General features: G+C 42.2%; 1 protein-coding gene across 2 annotated transcripts in view; it reads right to left on the bottom strand.

Annotated features, from left to right (window-relative positions):
• Positions 1-25,059, bottom strand: part of LOC144511398 (T cell receptor beta chain MC.7.G5-like) — a 36,876-nt gene that overhangs the window by 9,053 nt on the left and 2,764 nt on the right. Inside the window, exon 3 of one of the 2 annotated variants that reach the window (XM_078241715.1) lies at positions 12,529-12,593. In XM_078241715.1, coding sequence (XP_078097841.1) covers positions 12,529-12,592 — 64 coding nt within the window. In that variant the 5' untranslated portion in view covers position 12,593. Of the gene's footprint in view, positions 1-10,207; positions 10,300-12,528; positions 12,594-25,059 lie in introns of those variants that run through there. The other variant, XM_078241714.1, reaches the window with a different exon arrangement.

The raw sequence follows: 25,059 nt of genomic DNA, 5'->3' as shown, positions 1-25,059 counted from the left end.
CTTTTGTAAGTGCGTTAGTAAGACTTCCTTAATGATAAATTGCAGCACTTCCCCCACAACTGATTTAGGTTAACTGCATTGAAGATCATTGCTTCCTGTCTCTTCTTTCTTGACAAGTGGTGTAACATTTGCCAACTTCTAATACAATGCGACAATTCCCAAATATAAGGAATTTAAGAAAATAATATCTAGCACATCCATTATCTCTGCAGCTATCTCTTTTGGAACACTGTGATGCACGCCTTCTGGTCCCTGGAATTTGTCGGATTTTGGTCTCTCTAATCTTGCCAATACTTTATTCTGTAGTATTAATTTCCTTAACCTTCTCAGTCTAGGTTGTCATGTGTTTCTTGTCTGAAACTCATGTCTTCTACTGTTAAGTCAGTCATAAAATATATATTTAACGTATCTGCCATTTCATCATTCCCCATGATAATTTCTCCTCTCTCCATTTCATTTAGTTATTCACTTGCTCTTTATATACTTTAAATATTTATATACTTATAAACGATCTTGGATTCTGTTGACACTCCTGCCTAGTTTGTTCTCGCATTCTACCTTTTCCCTGTTTTCCATCTTTGGTTAATCCTTTGCTGTTATCCAACCAATTTCAATCCTCAGACTTGCTACTTTTCTTTTTGCAATATTGTAACCTCTTCTTTTAATCCAACATCGTTCTTACCTTCTGAGTGAGCCACGGATAGGTGTTTCCGAATGAGATTTTATTTTTTAATCAAATATATGTTTGTTAAAGATTTTGCATTTTTAAAAATTCATAGAAACATAGAAACCCTACAATGCAGAACGAAGCCATTCGGCCCATCGATTACGCACTGACTCTCTGACAGAGCATCCCACCCATGTCCTATTCATGTAACAACACATATTTGCCCCATTAATCCCCTTAACCGACACATCTTTGGATACAATTTAGAATTGGCAATAAGTTAATCTGCACATCTTTTGGACTGTGGGAGGAAACCAGAGCACCTGGAGGAAACCAACGCAGACATAGGTAGAACCTGCAAACTCCACACAGACAGTCACCCAAAATTGGAATTCAACCTGGATCCCTGGTGCTCTGAGACAGCAGTGCTAACCAATTTTGCTTACTATTAATTTCCCTCCATACAGTTTCGTTTATTTATACAATTCACCTTAACCAATTCTCTCCTCATACATGCCTAATTGGTTTTGCTTACGTTTAAGAGTATTGTTTGTGATTTGAGTATGGCTCTTTTAAGTTGAACGCAGAATTAGATGGTATTATGAACTCACTAGATCCATTGAAAATTTCAGGAGAAGTGACGTTACCCAGGAAGTGGTGAGGATGTGGAACCTGCTACCAAAGTGCTGGTTGAGACAAATATCATCGATGCATTTGAGGATGATTCTGAATAAAGATATAATTTAGAAAGAAATATAGCAGAATATGTTTTTGGATTAGATGAGGTGGGATGAAAAGTGGTTCGTTGTGAGTTCCATGTAATTCTATGTAGGGCAGCAGGGTGGTCCAGTGGTTAGCACCGCTGTCTCGCAGTGCCAGGGAGCCGGGCTCAATTCCGGGCCTTGGGTGACTGTCTGTCTGTATGGAGTTTGCATATCCTCCCTGTGTTTGCATGGGCTTCCTCTGGGTACTCCGGTTTCCTTCCACAATCCAAAAATGTGCGGGTTAGGTTAGTTGGCCATGCTGAATTGAATCTTAATGTCAGGTGGACTAACGGGGTAAATACATGGAGTTACGGGATCAGGGCCTGTATTGGATTGGTGCTGGTGCAGGCTCGAAGGGCTGAATGGCCTCCTTCTCTACCATAGGGATTTTATGATTCTACGATTCTAATTAACACCTGTACATATTTCAGAACCATAAGGGCATGTTCTCTCTTTTAGGTTTGTTATGCTCCTCATACTCAAAATGCGTTCAAAGATTGACCATGATTTACCCACAACTGTCAATACAATCCCGTTGCCCCAAATAACATATTGAGTTTTCATAGGTCAGTAAAACAATGCTACAGTGAAAGATGCTTGGCTAGATATGGCAACCATTCATCTGCGTGGCATTTAACAACTGTACTGTGCAAATGCATTCACTCCATTAGTGTGGGGATTGGGTTTGGGAGGCAAGTGTAACTTAAAGAGAGAATTTGTGAGCAACTTTCACGACATCCAGCCCCAATTTACAGGAAAACAATGTACACTGTGTTGAACAGTATCTAAGGTTGTAATATTATAACGCATTGGAGTCTAATTTCGCACAGTTAAGTTCCCACAACGGCCATATATTTTCTACTGATGTTGGTTGAGTGATAATTATTGGCCCCAGAACACTGGGAAGGAATTTGCTCATCTTCATATGACACTCAGGTCTTTTTCACCCACCCGGGAGAACTAATGGACCCTGAGCTTAATGTCGCATCTGAAGGATGCCCCCCACCCCCACCCCAACTCCCTCAGTAGTAACCTACTGACCTCCAACAGTTACGTACTCTCTCAGTACTGACCATTCGACAGTGGATTGTGCCTTCAGCACTAAACTCCCACAGCATCGGCCTGAATTATGGACACAAACCTCGAGAAGGACTTTGATTCAATGACTTCTTGACTTGGAGGGAAGAGTGCTGCGTTGTAGATATATTGAACAATAATCTGTTTCTCAACCAGTTGAGCTGCTGATGACAGATCTGGGTTGACAACGTCGCATGTTTACCTGGAGCTATTGATTTTGGAAGATAGGCGAAATAGAGCAAAGAGACTTAAGCACCCCATGATGCATTGTTTCTGAAAAGATTTCAGTTTGAGTAGAGCCTGAATCCAAGTTTAACTTTTGTGTGAATAATAGTACTTTTTCACTGGGAACATGTTTTGTACCACTCCCTTGTGCGTCTTCAATTCTATTTTCTTTTTCATTCTGTCTGCCTTTCTGGCTAGTTGTCGGTATAACTTTATTGTAATCATGTTATAAATGGAACAACATCGCCTATCGCCCCTTCAGATTCGCAGCTTTATGGAGAACACACGTACTTTCTCCAGTTTGTCTGCATACCTGAAGTCCCTCAGCTCTGTTACTATTCTCATGAACCTCATCTTCAGCCTCTTGAAAGCTTTGACACCCTTCCTAATGTATGGACAAGAATTGGACATAATGCTCCAGACAAGGTGTAAGAAGTGCTTAATTTATGTAACGCTGTTGTCGTAGTGCAAAAGAAATATTCCAACGTGCTCAGTAGAAGGGGAAATCGGGCAGAAAAATTATGACGACTGATATAAGCATGTATTATGTGCAGATGGCCTAAATGTGACAGATAAAAGAGGGGGGGGTGATGACATGGTTATTAACGGAGTAAAGAGACGGGAGTGGGCGTGGTGTTGGGAGGCTATAAAGAAGAAGAGAGGGAGAACGGGTATTGGGGGGTGGGGCGGCGAGTTTTCGCAGTTCCGAGTCCGGGTAGCTAACAGAAAAGCAGTCAATGTTCGACAGAATGAAATGGGGATCAGACAAATAGGCCAGAATTTGATAAGTGCACAAACCTTGCAAATGCATAATGTTCCGTCTCTGATAAACTACAAACCTAATTCCTGATTGCCCCATCTCACCTGTTCACACCCTTAAACATGTTAAAGTGTGCACAAAACCCTATAATTAACTAATCGCTAAACACCAGAAATGGAAGCTTTGAAAAGTAACAAATAAATAATAGTAACTATATAATAACTCACTCGGCACTGAAAGCTTAACGTCAACTCAATAAAAGTGTTTGTGTTATTACAACATAGTTAATAATCTTTGTATTACAGCTATTAATCCAGTTATTGGTTGCAGCACAAATATGTCTAAATAGGTGGGGGGGGGGGGGTAAATACTGGAATGTTGCTTCTTGTGGTTTATATCTTGACTAATTGGAAATAACATGGCAACCGAATTATTTCCATATCTGGGTAGCGAACCTGATATAGGATCCCAAGGCATTTCGAGAGGGTTCAGAGCAAATCTATCGGAATAGAACCAGGGGGGCTTCTGTTCTTGTGGATCGACTGGAGAAGCTTGGATTTTTCTCCTCAGGACAAAAAAGGTTAAGGGGAGATTTGATAGACGCGTTCAAAAACAATGATGGGTTTTCATTGAGGTAAAATGGATAAGTTGTTTCTCTGGCAGGTAAGTTGATGACCACTGGACACACTATCATTATCAAAGCGAGGGGTGACTTTTTTTATTTTAATGCGCGAATAGGTATGACCAGAAATGTTTTATCTGTATCAGTGGTACAAGAAGGTTCGATAGTAACTTTTAAAAGCATTGCACCTATCCTGTGAAGGACAATCTTGTAGAACAAAGCTGGAAGATCGCAGGTAATGCAAATGGAATAACTCTCTCAGTGAACTTACAGAGATACGGTGGGCCAAATGAACTGTGCTGCATAATAAAAGTGATCCTGAAGCAGTTCGATTGTAATTGAAAACCCATTTGGTTCACTAACCTGAGTGAGGAAACCTGGTGTCCTCGCTCAGTCCTCACCTATATGTGAGTCCTATCCGACTCAACGCGCTTACCGCTCAACTACTCACTGAAGCAGCCATTCCCTTGTACCTAAGCCAAGTACCAATGGTTTAAGGAGCAAACCCAGTAACACCTGCTTCAGGTAAACAGAGGATGGGAAATGAGTGCTGATGATCTTCACATCTGAAGAAGCCAGCTGACCCCCTTTGTTCATTTAGTATACAGAGTGCAATTGTTAAACTACTTGGTGCTTTCTACTGATGTTGGTTTTAAATCAAGGCTTTAAATTATGTTTCGCCATGCGTTTAACCTCAATATTTGTGCAACTGAACTATTTTCATGAAGAAAGGCAAGGGCCATTTTCCATCTAAAGTCTCATCTTTTAATCCCTTGACCAATCTTTGATTATGACACACAATATTTTTGTTGCATAGGAGTATTCATGACTACAGAAATAAACGTGGTTAGATGGAGCTAAAATTTAGATCATCTACGATCTAACTGAATGGCAAAATAGGGCCAAGTGATGAATGGTCCCCTCCTGCTCTTCTGTAGCTTATTATGTTTAATTAGAGCAGATAACATGGATGCTACTTCCTTTTTGAAAATGTTGACAAGGATTTGCATCTGTTGTCAACTCTACAGCAGCCCTTTATTGCTGTGTTCATTGTTTTTAAATAATGGGTACTTGTCGAACCTTGCTTTTCTCTTGCCACGTCGGTGAAAATAAATACGGAACCTACTGTCCTATTTTGGTGGGGTTGGTTTTAGGATGTGGGGCAGCGGGGAAGAGGCGGGTGTGGTGGGGTGGCGGGGACGACGGCGCCACATTTCTATTTGCCTCTCTGCGAAAACAGAAATCCTGATTTCACTCGAACGCTAATTTCAAAATACTGTCCTCTTAATCTGAGTGTCTCCACTAGCAGGGAAATCAGTCAAAGTCATCCGGCCCTTTGCATCATAGTAGCCTACCGCAGACATCTCAGTGTATTTCCCTGTTTATTTAGCTTGGAATGCTATTATCGACATACTTTCCAAGGTGCATAGAGATTTATGATTTCTTCACTGAAGATTGGAATATTGGGGGGCATAAGACGATTGTAGGATACAGCAGTAGACAACAAAATTGCTTAAATCAACACTGATGGCACACTTGACACAGAAAGTTAAGTTTGTTATCAACAAAGTAATTGCTGTTTTAACGATGTAATAAATCTTAACACCATGGTGATAAACCTCACTGTCCCAGAAATTATGGAATATAATTTGGCGGCACAATGGCACACTGGTTAGCACTGCTGCCTCACAGCACCAGGGATCCGGGTTCAATTCCCGGCTTGGGTCACTGTCTGTGCGAAGTTTTGCACGTTCTCCCCGTGCCTCTGGGGGTTTCCTCCGGGTGCTCCATATTCCTCCCACAGTCCAAATATGTGCATATTAAGTTAATTGACGTGCTAATTTGCCTCTTAATGTCAAGGGGATTGGGAGGGTAAATATGTGGGGTTACGGGGACAGGACCAAGGTGGGATTGTTGTCGGTGCCGATGGGCCACATGGGCTCCTTCTGCACTGCTGATTCCATGTTCCATTTTTACAGGTTGCAAGTTGTTCTTACAAATGTTAAAACGGTGATTTTATTAAACTTACATTTTCATTACTATTCCTTTCGATCTCTCTCTCTCCCTCCCTCTCTTTCTTTCTCTCCCTCTTCTCTCCTCTCCCGTTGTATAATATTTATTTCCCTCTGATCATGATTCTTTCTGTACCCGATTTTACTCAAAATAATCTTGCTTTTCAGTCGTCAATCTTCAACTTTGTCCCCCTATATGAACAGGAACGAAGTAGGGATGGTCGAGAGCTTCAAGTTTTTAGGTGTCCAGATCACCAACAACCTGTCCTGGTTCCCCCCTTGCCGACACTAGGTTAAGAAAGCCCACCAACGCCTCTACTTTCTCACAAGACTAAGGAAATTTGGCATGTCAGCTACGCCTCTTGCCAACATTTACAGATGCACCATAGAAAGCATTCTTTCTGGTTGTATCACAGCTTGGTACAGATCCTGTTCTGCCGAAGACCGCAACAAACTACAAAATGTCGTGCATGTAGTCCAATCCATCACGCATACCAACCTGCCATCCCATGACTCTATCTACACTTCCCGCTGCCTCGGAAAAGCAGCCAGCATTATTAAGGACCCCACACACACCGGACATACGTATTCCACATTCTTCCGTCTGGAAAAAGATACAAAAGTCTGAGGCCCCGTACCAACCGATCCAAGAACAGCTTCATCCCTGCTGTCATCAGACTTTTGAATGGACCCACCTTGCATTAAGTTGATCTTTCTCTGCACACTAGCTATGATTGTAACACTACTTTCTGCACTCTCTCGTTTCCTTCTCTATGACCGGTATGCTTTGTCTGTATAGCGCTCAAGGGACAATACTTTTCAGTGTATCTAATACATGCGACAATAATAAATCAAATCAAATCAAATCAATCTGCTTGTTGGCCTTTGGGGAATAAAGCTGAGTTACTAGAATCAGATTAGAAATTTAATTGAACCAAGACGAGGAAGGATTACACGAAATGGTGTTTAGAAAGTTGAGAGGTGTCTTTCAACTTTTTTGTTAGCGGAATTGATAGGATAGAAGAGAAGAGGAAAACTTCCCACAGGCTGGTACCTTATCGCTCCGGGACACAATTAAAAACAAAATAAGGCCAGATCTTTCAGGAGCGAAACAATTCCACGGACAAAAGTAGCTATAAATTTGCATCTGTCTTCCGCAAATGGCAAATCATCCCTTATTTATTCACAACCTTTAAATCCCTGTTCGATTTTACTTTATGCAAACAGAAATATCCTGGTTCTGGGGCAAAGGTGTGCATTTGGACTTGGAGAGAACATCGGCCATTATCTATTGAATGCTGGAAGAGACTGGAAAGGTTAAATGGTTTGATCTAGTTTCCGTGTACTTATGATTCTGTATTCGTACAAATCCCATTTGAATCTAGTGATAGAGTCAATAATCAACAACCGTTCAGATGAATCTCCCCAAATTCTTACAATTCTGAGTTAGATTATTTCCCAATATGTTTAAGTATATAGTCACTGGACATTACCCTGTACGATAGAGCAAATACTTTCCTTTCACGCATTTAGCCAGTTCATGCATTTCTCTTCATACACAGGATGAAGGTTTTGCTGGCTAGGCCAACTTTGCTGTCTATCGATAATTACCTTTGATAATATGATAAGAAGCCGCCTTCTTGAACAGCTGCAGTCCATGTGGTATGGACACACCTGTGGTGCTTTTAGGGTGGGATTTTCCAAGTATTTGACCCAGTGACAAATGGTGATAGATTTCCAAGGCAATCAATTGCCTTAAGTATGCCCCCTTTGGCTACAGATACTTCAGCCAATGGGTATTGTTCTGATTTTGTTTTATTATTTCCGAGACCTCAGTCAAAATTTCCCTTAACGTATTCTGTTCTGAGGAGAACCATTCCCGCTTCTCCAGTGCAGACATCATTTGTCTGTAGAAGCATTTGTCAACTTCGCTTCCGAAAGATATGCCTCTGATTTTTAGATCATGCCCAAGTCATTGATTACACAACGTACATAGTTTCTCTCTATTACACTAACAATTCCCCACAATATCCCGAAATCACCGTTTAACCGTTTAAGTTCCATTGAATAAAATACAATTTTGTGTCATCGTTCCCTGTAATAATATATCGTTTGAATTCAGGTATGATCTCTGTAACTATTCGACTGAATCTGATTGTGCAACATATCCAAAGCTTTGAGATCCTTCCTAACGAGCGGCACGCAGAATAAGATACATTACTCCAGCTGAGACTAACTAGTGACTCGTGAATGTTAAATATAGTTTTCCTGCTCAACCTCTTGTAAGTGCTTTATAAATGAATGTGCTTTCCATAATCAGTAATTCTTCATTCTAATGTTCTTCATTTATTTCTGTTGCTATCTCACGTCCACCATCAACCACCGTTATATTGATACAGGAGCACTAGGAGTGGGGTAGAGCATTCTGCCTCCATCATTCAAGGCAGTTATCACATGCTGATTGCTGCACACAAAATTGTTCTTTTCTGCCAGGAAATATTGGATATTCCATATGGGGTTGTGCAGCAGAAATTGATGGAACTTGAACATGAATATGATTAAGGCTGTGCTGATATATCAGACAATCGGTTCAATAGAAAGCTTTCAATAATTTTACATTGCAATTTGACATTATTTTCTCAGTCTTCATGCAATGATTTTCTCTGATACCGCAATTGAACGCTATATAACTTACCTAAAACAACGAGTCTTGTACCAGCACCAAATGTATAATCATAGCTTCCTGACACTATGTTACAAGGTTGTAATAAAACTAGAATTCTTTTAGTTCTCTACACCTCAGTTAATGAACACAGCTGGATCATATTGTTTTGTGTTACATCCCACCATACCTTTTCTTTTGCCATATTGGTTTTGTATTACATTTTATTCTTTCCTGCAGTCATGTCTCTATAATTTACTATCCTCTGCCAGTTTTATCTATTCATTCCTCTCGATCTGGAGATTGAAAACCGACTAGAGATATTAGCTTAAAATATCCGATTTTGACTGGGGCTTTTCAAGGGAAATGCTTAGTGAAATTTCCTCCTCGTGGGAAACAAAAATTCTGGCACAATCGTTTCAGAAGAAATAGTTACCCATTTGAAACGGAGATGAGGAGGAATTTCTTCCCTTGCACAGTCACATATCTTCGTAATTATCTACTTCAGAGAGTTGGGGAGGCTGAGTCATTGAATATATTCAAGATAGTTATACGGATATTTAACTACAGGGGTCTGGGTGTTCTGGAGAACAGGGAGTTAAGTGGAATTGAGTCATGTTCAGATCAGCCATAATCTTTCTGAGTGTCAGAAAAAGTTGGACTGTCAGAATGTCCTCCTCCTGCTCTAGTTTATTCTATTCAACAATCTTTCTCAATATATGGTTCTCAATTCCTCCCTCGTTCGCCCTTCAACCCCACACATTTTCCTTTCCATTCAGTAAGTTATTGAGTTGTTACTTCTTTAATAATACGCTTTCAAATGTCTTTCCACATTTCATATTGTCCCCTTTCTTTAAACCGATATGTAAAGTGCCTCAATGAGATGAATGACCATGTGTTAAGTGATACATTTTGAACAACTCGCTTACCTAAGACAGTCAGTTTAGTTCCATCTCCAAAATACAAGGGTTGGTTGTTCACACATCATCATGTCACTTCACAAAAACGCTCCGCAACACTTACTGCTCCAAACATTTGATAGAGGTCTTCACTTAGCGTGAGATAACTATAAGTTAATGCAACTTTATGAACTAACGAGGCGGTATCTAATTGAAATTAAATGTGCTCTCAATTCTGCAGTCCTGACAGTGCTGCAAAATTTCGTAGTATCAGTCATTCAACTCTGCTCAAAACACACGACTCTTGCTTTAATAAAAATAGAAATCGAACTCACCCAAAATCGTTAATTTCGTTCCTTCCCCAAAGTGCAGAGGGTCATACCCGCCTGCACTATACTAAATAACAATACTAAAACACATCAGTGATGGTCGGATATACAGACATATAGGTAAATAACTAGGTTGGCAGGTAGATAAAGCTATGCATATAAATGTATGTTTATCTAAACATACACTTACCTAAAACAGTTAATTTTGTCCCAGCTCCGAAATAGTAGGTGCTGCCAGAGCACAAAGGTTCATGCCTGTTATAAAACATCTAACCTTTCTGTGATTTGTGCCCCGAGAGGATTATACATAACAATGGAAACAGAGGAACGTAGGACCAAAGGAACACGAGGATCTAAAAACATAATAACAATGGAACGTGGCCTGATATGGCCTGAAGCCATATAGCTGAATGAGCTTGTTCTAATATTAAATTAGATCATGGCTTATCTAGGAATCAGTAAATCAGACATTTGAAATTTTCAATTGAGAATGCCCCTTCCTCAGTTCAATGCCCTCCACTAAATCCCTCCAGTCCTAACAACTTCCTGGGGGAGACATTTTAAGAATTCCACTAGACTTTATGTCAACACAATTCTTTCTGACATCGCTCATGGCCAGTCTGGCTCTAACTATAGAAGTTCACCCCCTTTGTGAGCACTCGCCACACCAGAGCGAACAGTTTAGTGCTCGTTAGACATCTGAATCCTATAATAATCTCATACAGATCAATTTGAACACCTCTTAACCATTTATATTTAATACACTGCAGACATAGTTCAAGGAACCTCTCACAAAAATGTAACTCTTTGATTTCATACGCTCAAGGATGAATTCTTTGTTCCCCCAATTGTGCACATACGAAATAGCTTAACAGCACTATTCAAAGAGTAATTTTAAAATACATGAATTTATTACTGTTACAGATTAGTGAGGACTGCGTGGGATAACGTTCAATTTCCACCAGGTTCGATTACATTCTCCTTCATGTCTTTATGCAGCTTCATCTTCAAAAACATCTATGCTATTCACCTTAGCCCTGTGGTAGCGAATTATCACCACTCTCTGTGGTAAGATGTTTCTCTAATTGGATTTATGAGTGACTTTCTTCTATTGATGGCTCCTACCCTACTTCTGATCCACTACAGAGAAAGCCCTTTTCTAGGTCTATCTTCTGGAAGCACTTTCCATAATCTGAATCGCTATCAGGTCACCCTTCAGCTCAAGCCGCTTCAATCTCTCCTGATAATTATAGCCATTAGTTTCACTACCATTCTTGTTCATTTGTAAACCATATCTAATGCCTGTACCATATTCTTCATATAACCTAGACTAAACAGAGTAAAGAACAATTGAGCCTGATGATTTTAGTCTGACAGATGTGTCCTCTGTTTACTGTTCTACCCTCATTGACCAAATAATTTTGTTTGCATCTACATTGTTGCTGTTTGGTTGAGAGATTCTTCCTAATATTGACTCATTTTCTACAGTGAAACGAGTTCAACATCAGCCAGTCTGCCATAGTAAGCTGTAAAGTTGAAATTAATGAACCAAATTCCGATTTTTTTCACTCCCTCCACCTCCCGCATGAATTCGTAAATTGAACCAACTTTCTCCAGTATTAGGAATGTATTCACTTACCTAAAACGACCAGTTTTGTCCCACTTCCGAAATAAGCTTCACTAGCAGAACACAGAGGTACAGGGCTGTAGTAAAATCCCCTCCAAGTCTGGGTTGTGAGTTCAGTTTTATTGGAGCTTTTGCTATGTTAATAACCATTACGAAACGTAGGAACATAGGGATAGGAGGCGGCCATTTGAGCCTGTCACATCATCAATGTGCCTTAACCCCATCATCCAGTTTTTGTTCAGCCACATTAGGCACCATTGCTTACCTCCGCCTATCTATAGGGAGTTTGGATTTTTCAAATCCTCAACAGCTTTTTGGGAAGTAATTTCCTGATTCCCACTACCTTTTGAGTCAATGGGAGCTTTCCGACATCAAACTAGAACGGCCTGTTCTAACTGAAAATGTTCTGGTCTCCCTTGGCAACAGTAAATCTTTTCCCTCAATCTACTCCACCAATTCGTTCAGTCATTTTAAACGCCTCGATTATATAAACATTTCATGTTCTGTATTCATGAGAATGATAACCTAGCCCATGTAATCAGTGCTGAGCTTTTTATATCCAAATACTGAATATTGGCCCTCGCGATTATTTAGGTGCGTCTAGACATATACATTAGTCAATAGGAAGAACGCAGTCACCTTACCCAAAACTGTCAACTTCGTCCCGTCGCCGAAGTAAACTGTGTTCCCTGCACGATGCTCAATTCTAAGTCATGAACAGGTCCCTGAACTGTCCCTTCCCTACTTAGAGAGTTTGCTCCGTTTAGAGATAAACATTTACGAGGCAGGTGGACATGATTCATGTTGCATGGTTTGCAAAATTAAACGTCTTATTGATTACCGCTTGGAGGATAAACGAGAATTAAGAACGACATTCGACTCACCCAAAACTGTTAATTTGGTTCCTTGTCCAAAATAATTCACATCTGTCGCACGGTGACACCCCATCCTCTCAAAAAGCCTCAAAACAGTATTGCTTTCCATTCTGCCCATATCCAATCTGAATGATCCCGTTGAACTACATGGATTCCATTCTAGCCCAGATGATTCCATGATAATATATGAAAGCTATACTGACCTGTATATTTTAGTTTAATCTGTGGATTCTACCTTGCCCTGCAATCTGATCTCTATGGGTCAAATTTTAATCTATTAGTTCTACAGCATCCTTTAGAGGTCCAATTAGCAATTAGTTACAGGTCGTGTCTGTATTCAGAGTATGGCCGCTTCGCCATTTCTGTTTGAACCAATCGGTACAGCCGTCTCCAAGTATACTGGCTTGGCATCGAGCGACTTAGTGTTGCTGGAGGATGGAACAGGTATGGTCTTTTTCTAAATAAAGGGGTATATTGAGTTCCGTCCCTCGGAGCGTAGGATGCACACCGCCGTGCATTTAGAGAGAAAGAAATCAAATTTCTTACCTAGTACCGTCAGTTTGGTGCCACTCCCGAAATAGGCCGTTGTCCCAGCACATCAGCAGGTCGGTTTACATCAACGTGGCCTGTTAGGCAATAGTGCAGTGCTTAACAATGCACGAGGAAGACCAATGCATTTTGGAAGCAATGAAATATATTTCAGCAAGTGATCAGGAGCTGATTTCGCCAAGAAATCACATCAAATAGCAGTGATGTGTGTGATCAGGTCATTTTTATGTTAGTAGAGCGATTAATGTTGGCCAGGACACTGAAGAGATCTGAGGATGTAGAGTGCCTTGTGTGTCTCCACAAATAACAAAAAACGATTCATTTTACAGAAACAGGCACTGGACGGACAATTGTGCAAAGCCCTTTCCGATGCTCCTACCATTATCACCATGAGATGTCGATCGCTTTGACTCCACTGTCACTGATCTTCTGCTGATCTGCCAATAGGCGTGTGCGTCGAGGTTTTTGTACGGAGGTTGCATTGCATTTTATCACTGTGTCCCCCCTGTCCCCACGGTAATTTATGCTCATACAAAAAGAGCTCGAGCGGTGCAAGGCCCCGCCTCTTCATCTCGTGGTGTGATTTGAGATTGAGATATCGAAAACTGCTCAGACTTTTGGAAAGTGGGAGAATGTTATTCAGCACCTCGCGCTTTCTTCCGTGGGAACAACTGGCGGTCATTCATCCGCTGAAGCATCTTGGATAGGAACAGGAGGAGACTATTCACCTTTATGTGCCAGTTAGGTTGGAACAGAAAGAGGCTTATTAAGGTCAAGTAATCTTTTTACAAAATAACTGAAAAGGTCTTTTACAAAAGAACTGGAAGAGGTCATTCAGCCCATCCAATTTGTTATACAGGAAGAGCAAGGCCTAGTCACCCCCTTGCACTTATTACACAGGAAAAGGGGGAGGCGGGAGGGAGACTAAGCCTTACTTGAGCTTGTTGTATAAGACGGAGGCAGGCCATTGCACCAATCCCCGTTGTTGTATAGGTAGGTGGCGGTCATTGAGACTTTAACCCTCTTGGACAGGTTTAGGCGGCCATTCATCCATTGACTTGTTACATGGGAGTAGGAGGAAGTCATCCGGCCATTAATCTTGCCTCCATTCACTTCCACTACACTTCCTGGCTTCTTCTCTTCTTTTGATTCCACCATTCATCCGACCTTCCCCTACCATTCTTGCGTCCTCTGCTTGTGCCCTCCCGGATTATCTTCATTATATCTACAACGCACTGGATGTCAGGAACTACCCGTCTCCTTCCCTCAAAGAGACACAAGTCGTTTATGCAGCAAATCATGCACACTCTGTCACTCAGATTTCTATTCCAGCCCAGCTGTCATTTTGATGTGTGGCGTTGTTTGCATTCCTGTGCATTTCTCTGCAAATAGTCCCGCGTCACAGCGCACCTGTCCCCAAAATAAACCATTCTGAGATCCACCATTTTGTTTTTATTGCTTAGCTGCTTAATGTACACATAAACGTCGGATGCTGTTCCTGTTTATATCGGTTGCAAGAAGTACCTAACAGAAAATGAAGAAGTTGAATGAAGAAACGGAACGGAACGATTGGCAATAAATGCGATTTTGAAGTGAGTAAAGTAAGTGCATTGCCCTGCCTGCAACAGTAGTGAACTCGTCAACATTAAGGGCATTTAAAGGGTCATTGGATAAACATATGGATGATATTGGAATAGTGTAGGTTAGATGGGCTTTAGATTGGTTTCACAGGTCGGTGCAACATTGAGGGCCGAAGGGCCTGTACTGCGCTGTAATGTTCTATGTTCTATGAAGGTGTGAATCCATTGTTAATTACAAATGTTACCCGGGCAACACTGACCCAAGAACATTATGGTAAAACTCCACTATTTGGATCGACATTTAGAATAATGTAGACAATGATGGCATGGAGTTTACAAAAGGGATGTGGAGGCAAGGAGAATTTGCTGAAAAATTTAAAAATGAGACATTTTACCTATCTCGGCAAACAGAACAATCTGGGACTCTATTCTCGGGAAACAAAGGGTTGATAGTGAACGAATAGAATCATTTAAAATTATGCAGTTTTCCAAAAAGGGAGACGCATCGAAGATGGTTCTGCTTTTACGGGATACAGAACTCTAAATATCAGTAATTCCGGATGCTGGAATACGAACAAAACGAGAGGATTCTGGAAAAGCGCAGCAGGTCTGGTAGCATCTGTAGGGAGAGAAACAGGTTAAAGTTTCCAGCGTGTTTTGGAAGTATAAGATCATCATCGATAATTCCTGAGAATTTCTTTTGCCCAAGAGTGGTAAGAATGTTCAAAAAGTGTGGATTGGGGCGAAGAACGTCGATGCATTTTAAGGGAAATTTGGAAAAGGTCGTGAGGGGGCGTGGTGCAGGGGGGAGCTGAACTGGGAAGGGGAGGACCATTCTGAACAGTCTGTTTCTTTGCAACTGGTTCAGGGTACCTGACAGAACTCCCACCCACCAAATTCTGACCTTGGCATTTCTCTGTCTGTGGCCAGATTTCTGCCACGCCTTCCCTAAACCTCTCCACCTTGCAACCCTCCATAAAGATGTTACTCAAACTCTAGCAAGATTCGGATCACCCATCCCGAATATATCTTCATGTTACTCCAAACATGGGCTGAATTACGCTCCTTGCGACGTTTTGATCATGCAGTTTCAAATAGCTATATCAATGCAAGTTGTGGCTATTTAATTGAAATATCGTATGGATATGAATGGGAGTCCTGAAAGACTTGTGAACATGAATAACACTTGAGATTAGCTCTGCGAGGATTCTATCAGTGCTATTTTCCCGCGTTTACGACAAGAAAGGTCGAAACAAATTCAACAAGGGCCTGGGAACGCTGTCGAAACGATGCCAATGACGCTTGCGGTTAACTGTAAATAAATGGCACAGAACATAAGACAATAAAGGGATGTGTGGTGAAATGGCGGCATCCAACACCTTCTGCCCCAATACAACAAAAGCAAACCACCGCAGATGCGGGAAATTGGAAATTAAAAGTAGAAAATGCTGGGAATATTCTACAGATCTGACAGCATCCGCGGAGAGAGAAGCATAGATAAGATTTGAAATCAAATCCAAGATTCTGACGAAAGGTCGGATAATTTGGACTGTGCTAACCTTTATTTCTGTCTCCAAAGAAAACTCCGGCATTGCTGAAAGTTTCCAACGTTTACTGTTTTGAGTTGTTCGCCACACCTTCCTCTTCCCTGTCACTCTGCCTACATGGTCTGCAATGGCCCCACTCTCATTATTCTCTGGCGTCGAAGGTTGCTTCATCAAGTGTCTTTTGGAAGTTTATAAAGTATTCAAAAAGGAGACGTTTGTTGAAGGTAGTGAGTTGTGCAAGAATCAGGCCATTGTGTCAAGCTTAGCAGATGATCCACAAATACTAATGGATGAAACTGAACGAAGTGGTCAAAGCTGATGGAACGAAATTAAAATACCTACGTTATGAGGTTTTGAATATATAATTGCTGGGCAGTGGAGGTCAGGATAAATGGGCGGTACGGTGGCACAATGGCTAGCCCCGCTGCCTGACAGCGCCAGAGAGCCGGGTTCGATTCCCGGCTTGGGTCACTCTGTGTGAAGTTTGTACACTCTCCCCGTGTCTGCGTGGGTTTCCCCCGGGTACTCCTGTTTCCTCCCACAGTCCAAAGGTGTGCGAGTTAGGTGGGTTGTCTATGCTAAATTGCCTGATAGTGTCAGGGGGGCTGGCTAAGGTTAAAGCATGGGGTAATGGGGATAGGACCTGGGTGGCATCCTTCTGCACTGTAGGATTCTATGACTAAATCTATGGTGAAATGGGATCGCATTTTAAGCATCCCCACCCCCCCCCCCCCCCCCCCACCCCGCTTCCCGTTCGCCAGCATTTGCAGCTCAGGCCGAAAGTCAATGGACTTGTGGCTGGGCCGCCAAACCTCCGCAGCGGGTCCCACCACAACGGGGCCGGAAAACCCCGGGTCTCCTGCAGAACGGAGTTGAAATGTGCAGTTTGAGAAAAGCGGAAGTCCAAAGACTAAAAGTTGTGAAATGTGGTTCCAGGTGTGGATGGAAGTGTCAGTTGGAGAGAGTAGCGAAGCACTGATGAAGTTCTCGACAGGTAAAGCACTGAACCTCATTCGTGAATATCACCAAAAAAGGCAACAAGCTTGAAGAACCCATGATGATGAAGTCGATGATTAAATGAATGAGACTTTAGATCAAGACGGATCTTAGACAATTGAAAATGTCCTCTGAAATGAGCAACTGAAAAGATAAGCGCCAGCGCGCCAAACATGGAGAAGCGACAAGAGTACTGACCTCATTCAAATCATTGCGACTACAACCGCATTATCCTCTGATACCTCAGGCGAAAAGCATATTTCCGACTGCTGGTTTCTTGGTTAGTCTATAGCGTGCTGACGGTGTCAAAGCGCGTTGTAGTATTCACAATGAGATTGATCGAGAACATCAAACGCCCCTATGTAACTGATCACTTCCTCCGATTTGCCTTTATCAGCCAGCAGTGGTTTAGTGGCTAGCACCTTACAGCTGAGAAAGAGATATGTAGGTTCAAATATTACCGCAGAGACTTGAGCACACAATCAAAGCTGACACTCCAAGCGCAGTACGGAGGAAATATCACACTGTGGGAAGGGGCAGCATTCATGAACTTTCTTGTGGCTGAGATGATAAACCAAAGTTCCAACTGCAGACCGAAAATGCATCATGGCTGTGATTCCGAGGAAGAGAAAGGGCATTCAGTCCGGGTGCCAGTGAGAATAAATGTTCACTAAAATTGATCGTCTGGTGTTTTTCACCTTGTCCTTTGTGGGACCTTTCCGTACTGATGCTATGTTTCTCAAAATGACTATTACGGTTGCACTTCAAAAATTATTTCATTATCGGTTCTTTATCTGTGGAGATGGTCCAAGCAGGCCAAAAGTTACTACAACACGTAGGCGCAGGAGTAGGCCATTCGGTCCATCGACTCTGCTCCAACATTCAATGCGATCGTGACTGATCTGATGTTTTAATCCTCAAATCCCTTTTTCCGGTCTCAACCCTATAGCCCTCGATTTCCTTACTGATTAAAACTGGCGATCTCAACCTTGAACGTACATAACAGCCCAGCCTCTACAGCCCTCTGTGGTAAAGCATTCCACAGACTCACTACCCACTGAGAGAAGAAATTCCTCCTCATTTCTGTCGTAAATGAGTGACCCCTTATTCTGAGATTGTACCGTCTGGTCCTAGACTACATCAGACCTTATACTTCGAAAAGGGGTAAAGCATCACAACACCAGACTTTAAACTTCGAAAAGGGGTAACATATCGCAATATCAAACCTTAAATTTCGAAAAGGAACAATGGGAGATACACGGATCTTAGGGGTCATAGAGATTTACAGCAACGAAACAGGCCCTTCGGCCCAACTTGTCCATGCCACCCAGTTTTTGCCATTATGCTATTCCCAATTGTCCGCGTTTGGCCCATAACCCTCTTTAACCAACTTGCTCATGTAACTGTCTAATGTTTTTTAAAAGACAAATTTGTACCCGCCTCTACTACTGCCTCTGGAAACTCATTCCAGACACTCACCACCCTCTGTGTGAAACAATTGCCCCTTTGGACCCTTTTGTATCTCTCCCCTCTCACTTTAAACCTATGCCTTCTAGATTTAGATCCCCCAACGTTTGGGAAAAGATGCTGACTATCTACCTCACCTATGGCCATCATTATTTTATAGACCACTATAAGATCACCCGAAAGTCTCCTACGCTCCAGGGAAAAAAGTCCTAGTCTATCTAGCCTCTCTTTAAACCTCAAACCAGCAAGTTCCCGTAGCATCCCAGTAAATCTTTTCTGCACCCTTTCTAGTTGGATAGCATCCTTTCTAAAATAGGGTGACCAGAACTGTGCACAATATTCCATGTGTGGCCTTACCAATGTCTTGTACAACTTCAGCAAGACATCCCAACTCCTGTATTCACTGCTCTGACCAATGAAACCAAGCATGCCGAATGCCTTCTTCACCACTCTGTCCACCTGTGACTCTGCTTTCAAGGAGCTATGAACCTTTACTCCTAGATCTCTTTGTTCTATAACTCTCCCCAAGGTAGTTAAAATTGCAATGGAATTTAGAGAAATAAGACACGGTCTGCTTTAAAAGAAATATTCCTTAAATGGAGGACGATAAAAATTATTTTTTGATACTCAACCAGCAAAGATGGCATAATACTCATATAGCGCCCATATCTTCTGTCAGACCGAAAGAAAATACTCGTTTGTCAGTATGATTATGTAGTGGCCCCCTGGTGGATCTGAGGGCGATAGAACGGAAGCCGAATCATTTGTTTTGTCAATGCTATGGACCGCCTAGCTCATATCACGTAATAAAGAAACATTCACAGTTTGACAACAGCAACTGATTTTCTGTGATAATAGGAAGTCGTGCTATAATCCTACAGTGTATAGCTGAGACTGAATCTGGAGTACCACGTCCAGGTTTTGACTGTTCAAGGAGGGACCTACTTTCATTGGAGACTGGTCACATACGATTTATTAGGTTGCTTTCTGAAATGAATGGGTTGTCTTAGTGGAAAGATTTACGATTCTGTACTTAAAAGCAATCCTGCAAGACACAAAGGAGTTATTTGCCCTTGATGATCACCTTAAGAGGTCAGTGATGCCTATGATTCGCATTGTCTTTGGACAGGCTAATCATGATTTCCACTAGATTCCGAGAGAGACGATGAATGTATATAATATTGAGCCAAACTTGCAAGACCTATTTCAGACAAGAGCACTTTGTGACATAGCAGACAATTAAATTGTGCAGCAGTTTGCGTGACGTTGAACCTCCGGTCTCAGGTATCTCTGCCGCTCGATGCTTTCATCATCTTCTGCCTCCATTTGTTGTAGGCGCAATTGATAGAGATTGTTTCTTTTACTTTGATTGGTTCATGGGATTTGGGCTCGTGAGGCCACTATTGATCGGTTCTCGCTAATCGCTCCGGAGAAGTTAATGGAAAATGGTCTTCCTGAATACAACTGAGAGGCTTGCTGACACATAGCTCGGGCAGTTAAGAGTCATTTGTGTTTCACATGTCTGACCAGTTTGCAGTCAAGTGAAGGCCAAACAGGATAAAGGTGACAGAGTACTTTCTCGAAAGGATATGTGTGTACGATGAGTTTCTTTGTAACGGTTTCGTCGTTTCATGGTCCTCATTGCTGACACTAGAATTCTTAACCTAAGTACTGAATGAACTGAATTCAAATTCCCATTGTGCTGTGGTGGGATGTGGATTCTTTTCAAATCATTATTGCAGACTTCTGGATTCCTGGTCCAGGACGACATAAGGATCCATCGCCCATGATCAATTCACAACACCATTATTGCTGTAGCATTGCGCTAAGAATATAGATGGTAAATTAAATACACCCTAATCTCTTTGGTTTAACAGTTCAGTGGTACAAGAAAGGCGATGCCAGTTACGAAACATTAGCCTGGATTAACTAAATTCTGACTAAGAACATTGCAATATAATTTCTATAAAGAGTGGGCAATTGGTACTTTATCAGTAGGAAGGGAAAGTTCTCCCCGCGATGAGCCAGAAGTCTTCATGATTATGAAGAGTGATGATAAGTTAACTAGAACGAAACCGTTTTCAATGGTTAATCAGATGGTGAGCATAGGGCAAACGTTTGTGATAATAACTAAAATAGGATCTAATGTAAACTCTGCGTACGATTTGAACTTGTATTCTAATTGTGTTCATTTGAAACATTAACCATTTCGAAAATACGAGACAGATTGGAGAAGGTGCTCCAGAAACCTTTAATGAATTCTGGATACCTATTAATGCAGGGCGGGACTTGACCGGTATACCACAGTTCTTGCTTTCCGGTTTGGTCTTGGGCTCAAGTTGACTCTCGACCTCTGTTCTCTCTCGACTGCTTCCCTCTGGACAGCAGTCACTTGCTGCGCAATTTGCTTCCACTTGTGAAAGCTTCCGTTTATTAACTTTTTCTCCACTGCAATGTCATTTAATTTCATAACGCCAACAATAGACAGCTTCCATTGTGCTGTTTAACAGATGCATCGATTATGAATTCTGAACTAACTTGGCTTGGAATGCTTCCCATTTGAGTATTTCAGTCCAGGACTGTTCATTGTTCTGATTATGGATCATAATAATCTCAGCAGGTCTGGCAGTATCTGTAAGGAGAGAAAAGAGCTGCCGTTTCGAGTCCAGATGACCCTTTGACAAAGGGTCATCTGGACTCGAAACGTCCGCCCTTTTCTCTCCTTACAGATGCTGTCAGACCTGCTGAGATTTCCCAGCATTTTCTCTTTTGTGTTTGGATCCCAGCATCCGCAGTAGTTTGCTCTTATGGATCTTACTAATGTTTGACATATCATTAGCTGTAATATTTTCATTCCGCAAGTGGAACCAGCTGATTTTAAACGCCTCGTTGTTTTATCCCTCTATGAGGTCATTCTTTTTCATTCTATGAGGTCTTCGGGAAGATGTATTGACGATTCCCCGTGGCCATCATAACAGAGGCACTGTAGAAACAGCCCCGCTGCATGCTTCCGCCTGGTTTCTAGTGATGAACGTGGGCACTGAGCACCATGCGCTGCTAAGGAATCGGTAGATAACAAGTACGGTCCCTTAGATTAATTTTGCAGTGCATTGATATTTTAGTAAGTCGATTTTATTGGTTAATTAGTCGGCAACCCGTTTGAATAAAGCACACGGAAAATCCAGACAGAATGATACAGCACAATAGGAAGACATCTGAACTGTGACGCATCACAATGAAACTCCCACCACCACCCTCCTTCCCCATCGCTTAACATTAGCACTTGTAGAGACAAGTTCCCTTTTTGAAAGTCAGAACTCAACTTGCTCAACTTAAGGTTGTGTATTCCAGGTATCAAAAATCTTGCTGCGTAAAAATAAAATCTCTTTATATCCCGAATTGACTATTTTGCCAAGTTTATTAAATCTGCGGCCATGTTGATAGCGGAATCAACGTCATAGAAATCATCGAAGCCCTACAGTGCCGAAGGAGGCCAATTCAGCCATCAAGTCTGCAACGATAACAATCCCACCCAGGCCAGATCCCGTAACCCCATACATTGTCCCGCTCTTCCCTCTAACCTATACATCCCAGGACACTAAGAAGCAATTTAGCTTGGCCAATCAGTCTAACCCGCATACCTTTGGACAGTGGGAGGAAACCGGAGCACCCGGAGGAAGCCCACGCAGACACGGGGAGAGCGTGCAAACTCCACACAGATAGTGACCCAATCCGGGAATCGAACCCAGGTCCCTGGAGTTGTGAAGCAGCAATGCCAACTACTGTGCTACCGTGCCGCCCCATCCTTCTTCCAACCTACACTACTAAATTTCTGACATAATTTTCACGGCAGTAAATTAAATAACATATGAGGGGAATGTGCATTACACAATCAGATCTTGATATCTAAGCTTGTCTGTTTGTCACTCGTTGATGTAAGTCGGAGAGTAGTTTCTTAATCGTGACCCTTGCGGGGCATCAGTAATAAGGGAGCCAGCAACAAAGGGTCTAAACGCATGTTCGCCAGAAATGATAGCAGCCCTTATGCATTCGGCATTGAAATGCGGGATGCGGCCACATGGTTGGAAATTGCGTCACCTTGAAGCTTAAACCGGTCAATAGTAAAAAGCCGATAAAAAAAGTAAGGAGCCCAGCCACAACAGAAATACTTGCGGCATAAATCAGCGACCGCATTGCCGTATGAGAGCATCCGCCAGTCACTGTGAAGTACAGGGCGGTCACTCCTGAGTAACATGATTGGAATAAAGGAATATCACTATTCAGGCACGCACATTGGCGTTCACAGGACAACAACACTTCTTCCTAAGAGAGGGGACAGCAACAGGAGGTTTCAAAACAGATTCGGAGAAATAATCAAGCGTTAACATATAGGGAAAGAGGCGAAGAGAGAATCCAGTTATGTTGATGGCTTAGAGCAACTGGTCGATCTAATGAAAGTCAGAAACACAGGCACACAGATTGGAAACCTGTTGTTAAAACTCTTACGATCGAATTAGGAGCAGGAATGGTCCATTCGGCTCCTCGAACCTGCTCCAATTTAGTAAAGTGGCATATTTGGTTGTGGCTTCGGCTCCACGTTCCTGACTGCACCCGACCCTGCCCCATAACCCTTGACTCCCTTGCTGATCAAAAAGCGAGTAGCTATATGTGCATTTTATGAGAAGCCGAATAAGAAGATACGGGAGAAAGAACTGGATACTGATACGGTGACTTGAAGAGAGTTGGCAGAGCCTCCTGTGGTCACGTGGGACCAAATGGGTAGCTCGTTCAAGCCCTTCGGGCCCGGCTGGAAGGGCTGAATGGTCTTGTTGTGTCATCTATGATTTCATGGTTCTCGTGGCCTGTTCTTTCATATGAAAAAGATAAATATATCGAGTTCAGACGGAAAGTTAAAGGGTTATGTCTTTTCCGGAATGAAGTATTAGATTATTTACGAACTCTCCACCAGGAGCCGAATGTCTGATAAACGCTGGGTTAATGACTTTCAACAGATGTGCAAACTGCCGTCAAGAGTGTTTCCTAGAGATGTCTGGTCTTTGCAATGTGGTAATGATTGCTGAGAAATTTGTGGAGATCTGAGTTTGCTGATTGTGCAGAATTGTTACCCTTGCAGTAGTCAGGATAAGGCAACATTTGAAAGACTTCCGACCCGCGAAGTGTTTGGAAAGATGAAATGAGGGCACACTGAAACTGATATCTACTGAAATCAGTAGAATTTTCTCCACAGCTAATGGTTATCATCTGGGAGGTAGTGCTTGAATGGATGGTGGAAGCAGATTCAATAGAAACTTTCAACAGACAAGATTTAGCAGGTCCCTGGAGCTGTGAAGCAGCAGTGCTAACCACTGTGCTACCGTGCCGCCCGTTGACGGAATATATTGCTAAAAGTAGCGACCAACTTAATGAGAAGAACGTCAGAACATTCATGCATTATGATTCAATGCTAGTAATGCAATGTCACTATCTGAAATAAAAGGGAGCAAGAAGAGGAGGTGATGGCCGAGTGGTATTATCGCTAAACTATTGATCCAAAAGCTCAGCTAATGTTCTGGGGACCCGGGTTCGAATCCCACCACGTCAATGGTGCAATTTAAAGTCAATCAAAAATGTTTGGAATTAAGAATCTACTGATGACTATGAAATCATCTGCCGTCCTTAACTGGTCTGGCCTACATGTGACTCCAGATCCACAGCAACGTGGTTGACTCTCAACTGCTCTCGGGCAACTAGAATAAATGATGGTCGGCTTGCTGCGCCCATGTCCTACGAATGAACAAAAAAAGATTAATTAAAATAAATCATGATTCACCATCCACTGTAAACTACAGGCACAAAGATAGATAGAGGCTGACAGACGTGAGAGTTCAATTGGCTATTTATATTTTGACCCGGATGAGGGCTTTTGTTGAACTCTTTTACCGCTGTGAGTCACTGCGTTCACTCCAGGCGCAGTAATACACGGCCGACTGATTTGCCCAAAGGCTGGAGGAGGCCAGGTAAAAATGGGTGCCGTTGGGTCTACTCGCTCTGAAACCGTCCACCTCACCGGGCGGATTGACTCTACCAGCCATGGAATAGAAAAGGTTCTGAGGCTCACGGTCAGGACGCCATCGATACCAGTAGAAATAGGTGTCAGCTGTTGCTTCCGTGTAAATGCATTTGATAGTGACCTTAGTGCCCGGGGAACTGGATATAGAAGAGGGAGTCTGTTGGATCAGCACGGCCGCCGTATCTGTAAAACCGACTGTGAAAAGACAGGAGAGTTAACTTTGATATCCCCCGAATGACACAAGAAATTATCGCAAAAGATAGATAGCGCGAATGAACATATGTGTGTGTGTGTGAGAGAGAGAGAGAGAGAGAGAGCAGCCACCTTAGAC

Source organism: Mustelus asterias, chromosome 24 (assembly GCF_964213995.1).
Source record: "Mustelus asterias chromosome 24, sMusAst1.hap1.1, whole genome shotgun sequence".
In the NCBI taxonomy this organism is placed as follows: Eukaryota; Metazoa; Chordata; class Chondrichthyes; order Carcharhiniformes; family Triakidae; genus Mustelus; species Mustelus asterias.
The sequence above is the reverse complement of the archived record's forward strand: the minus strand, read 5'-3'. Positions and strand labels throughout refer to the sequence as shown.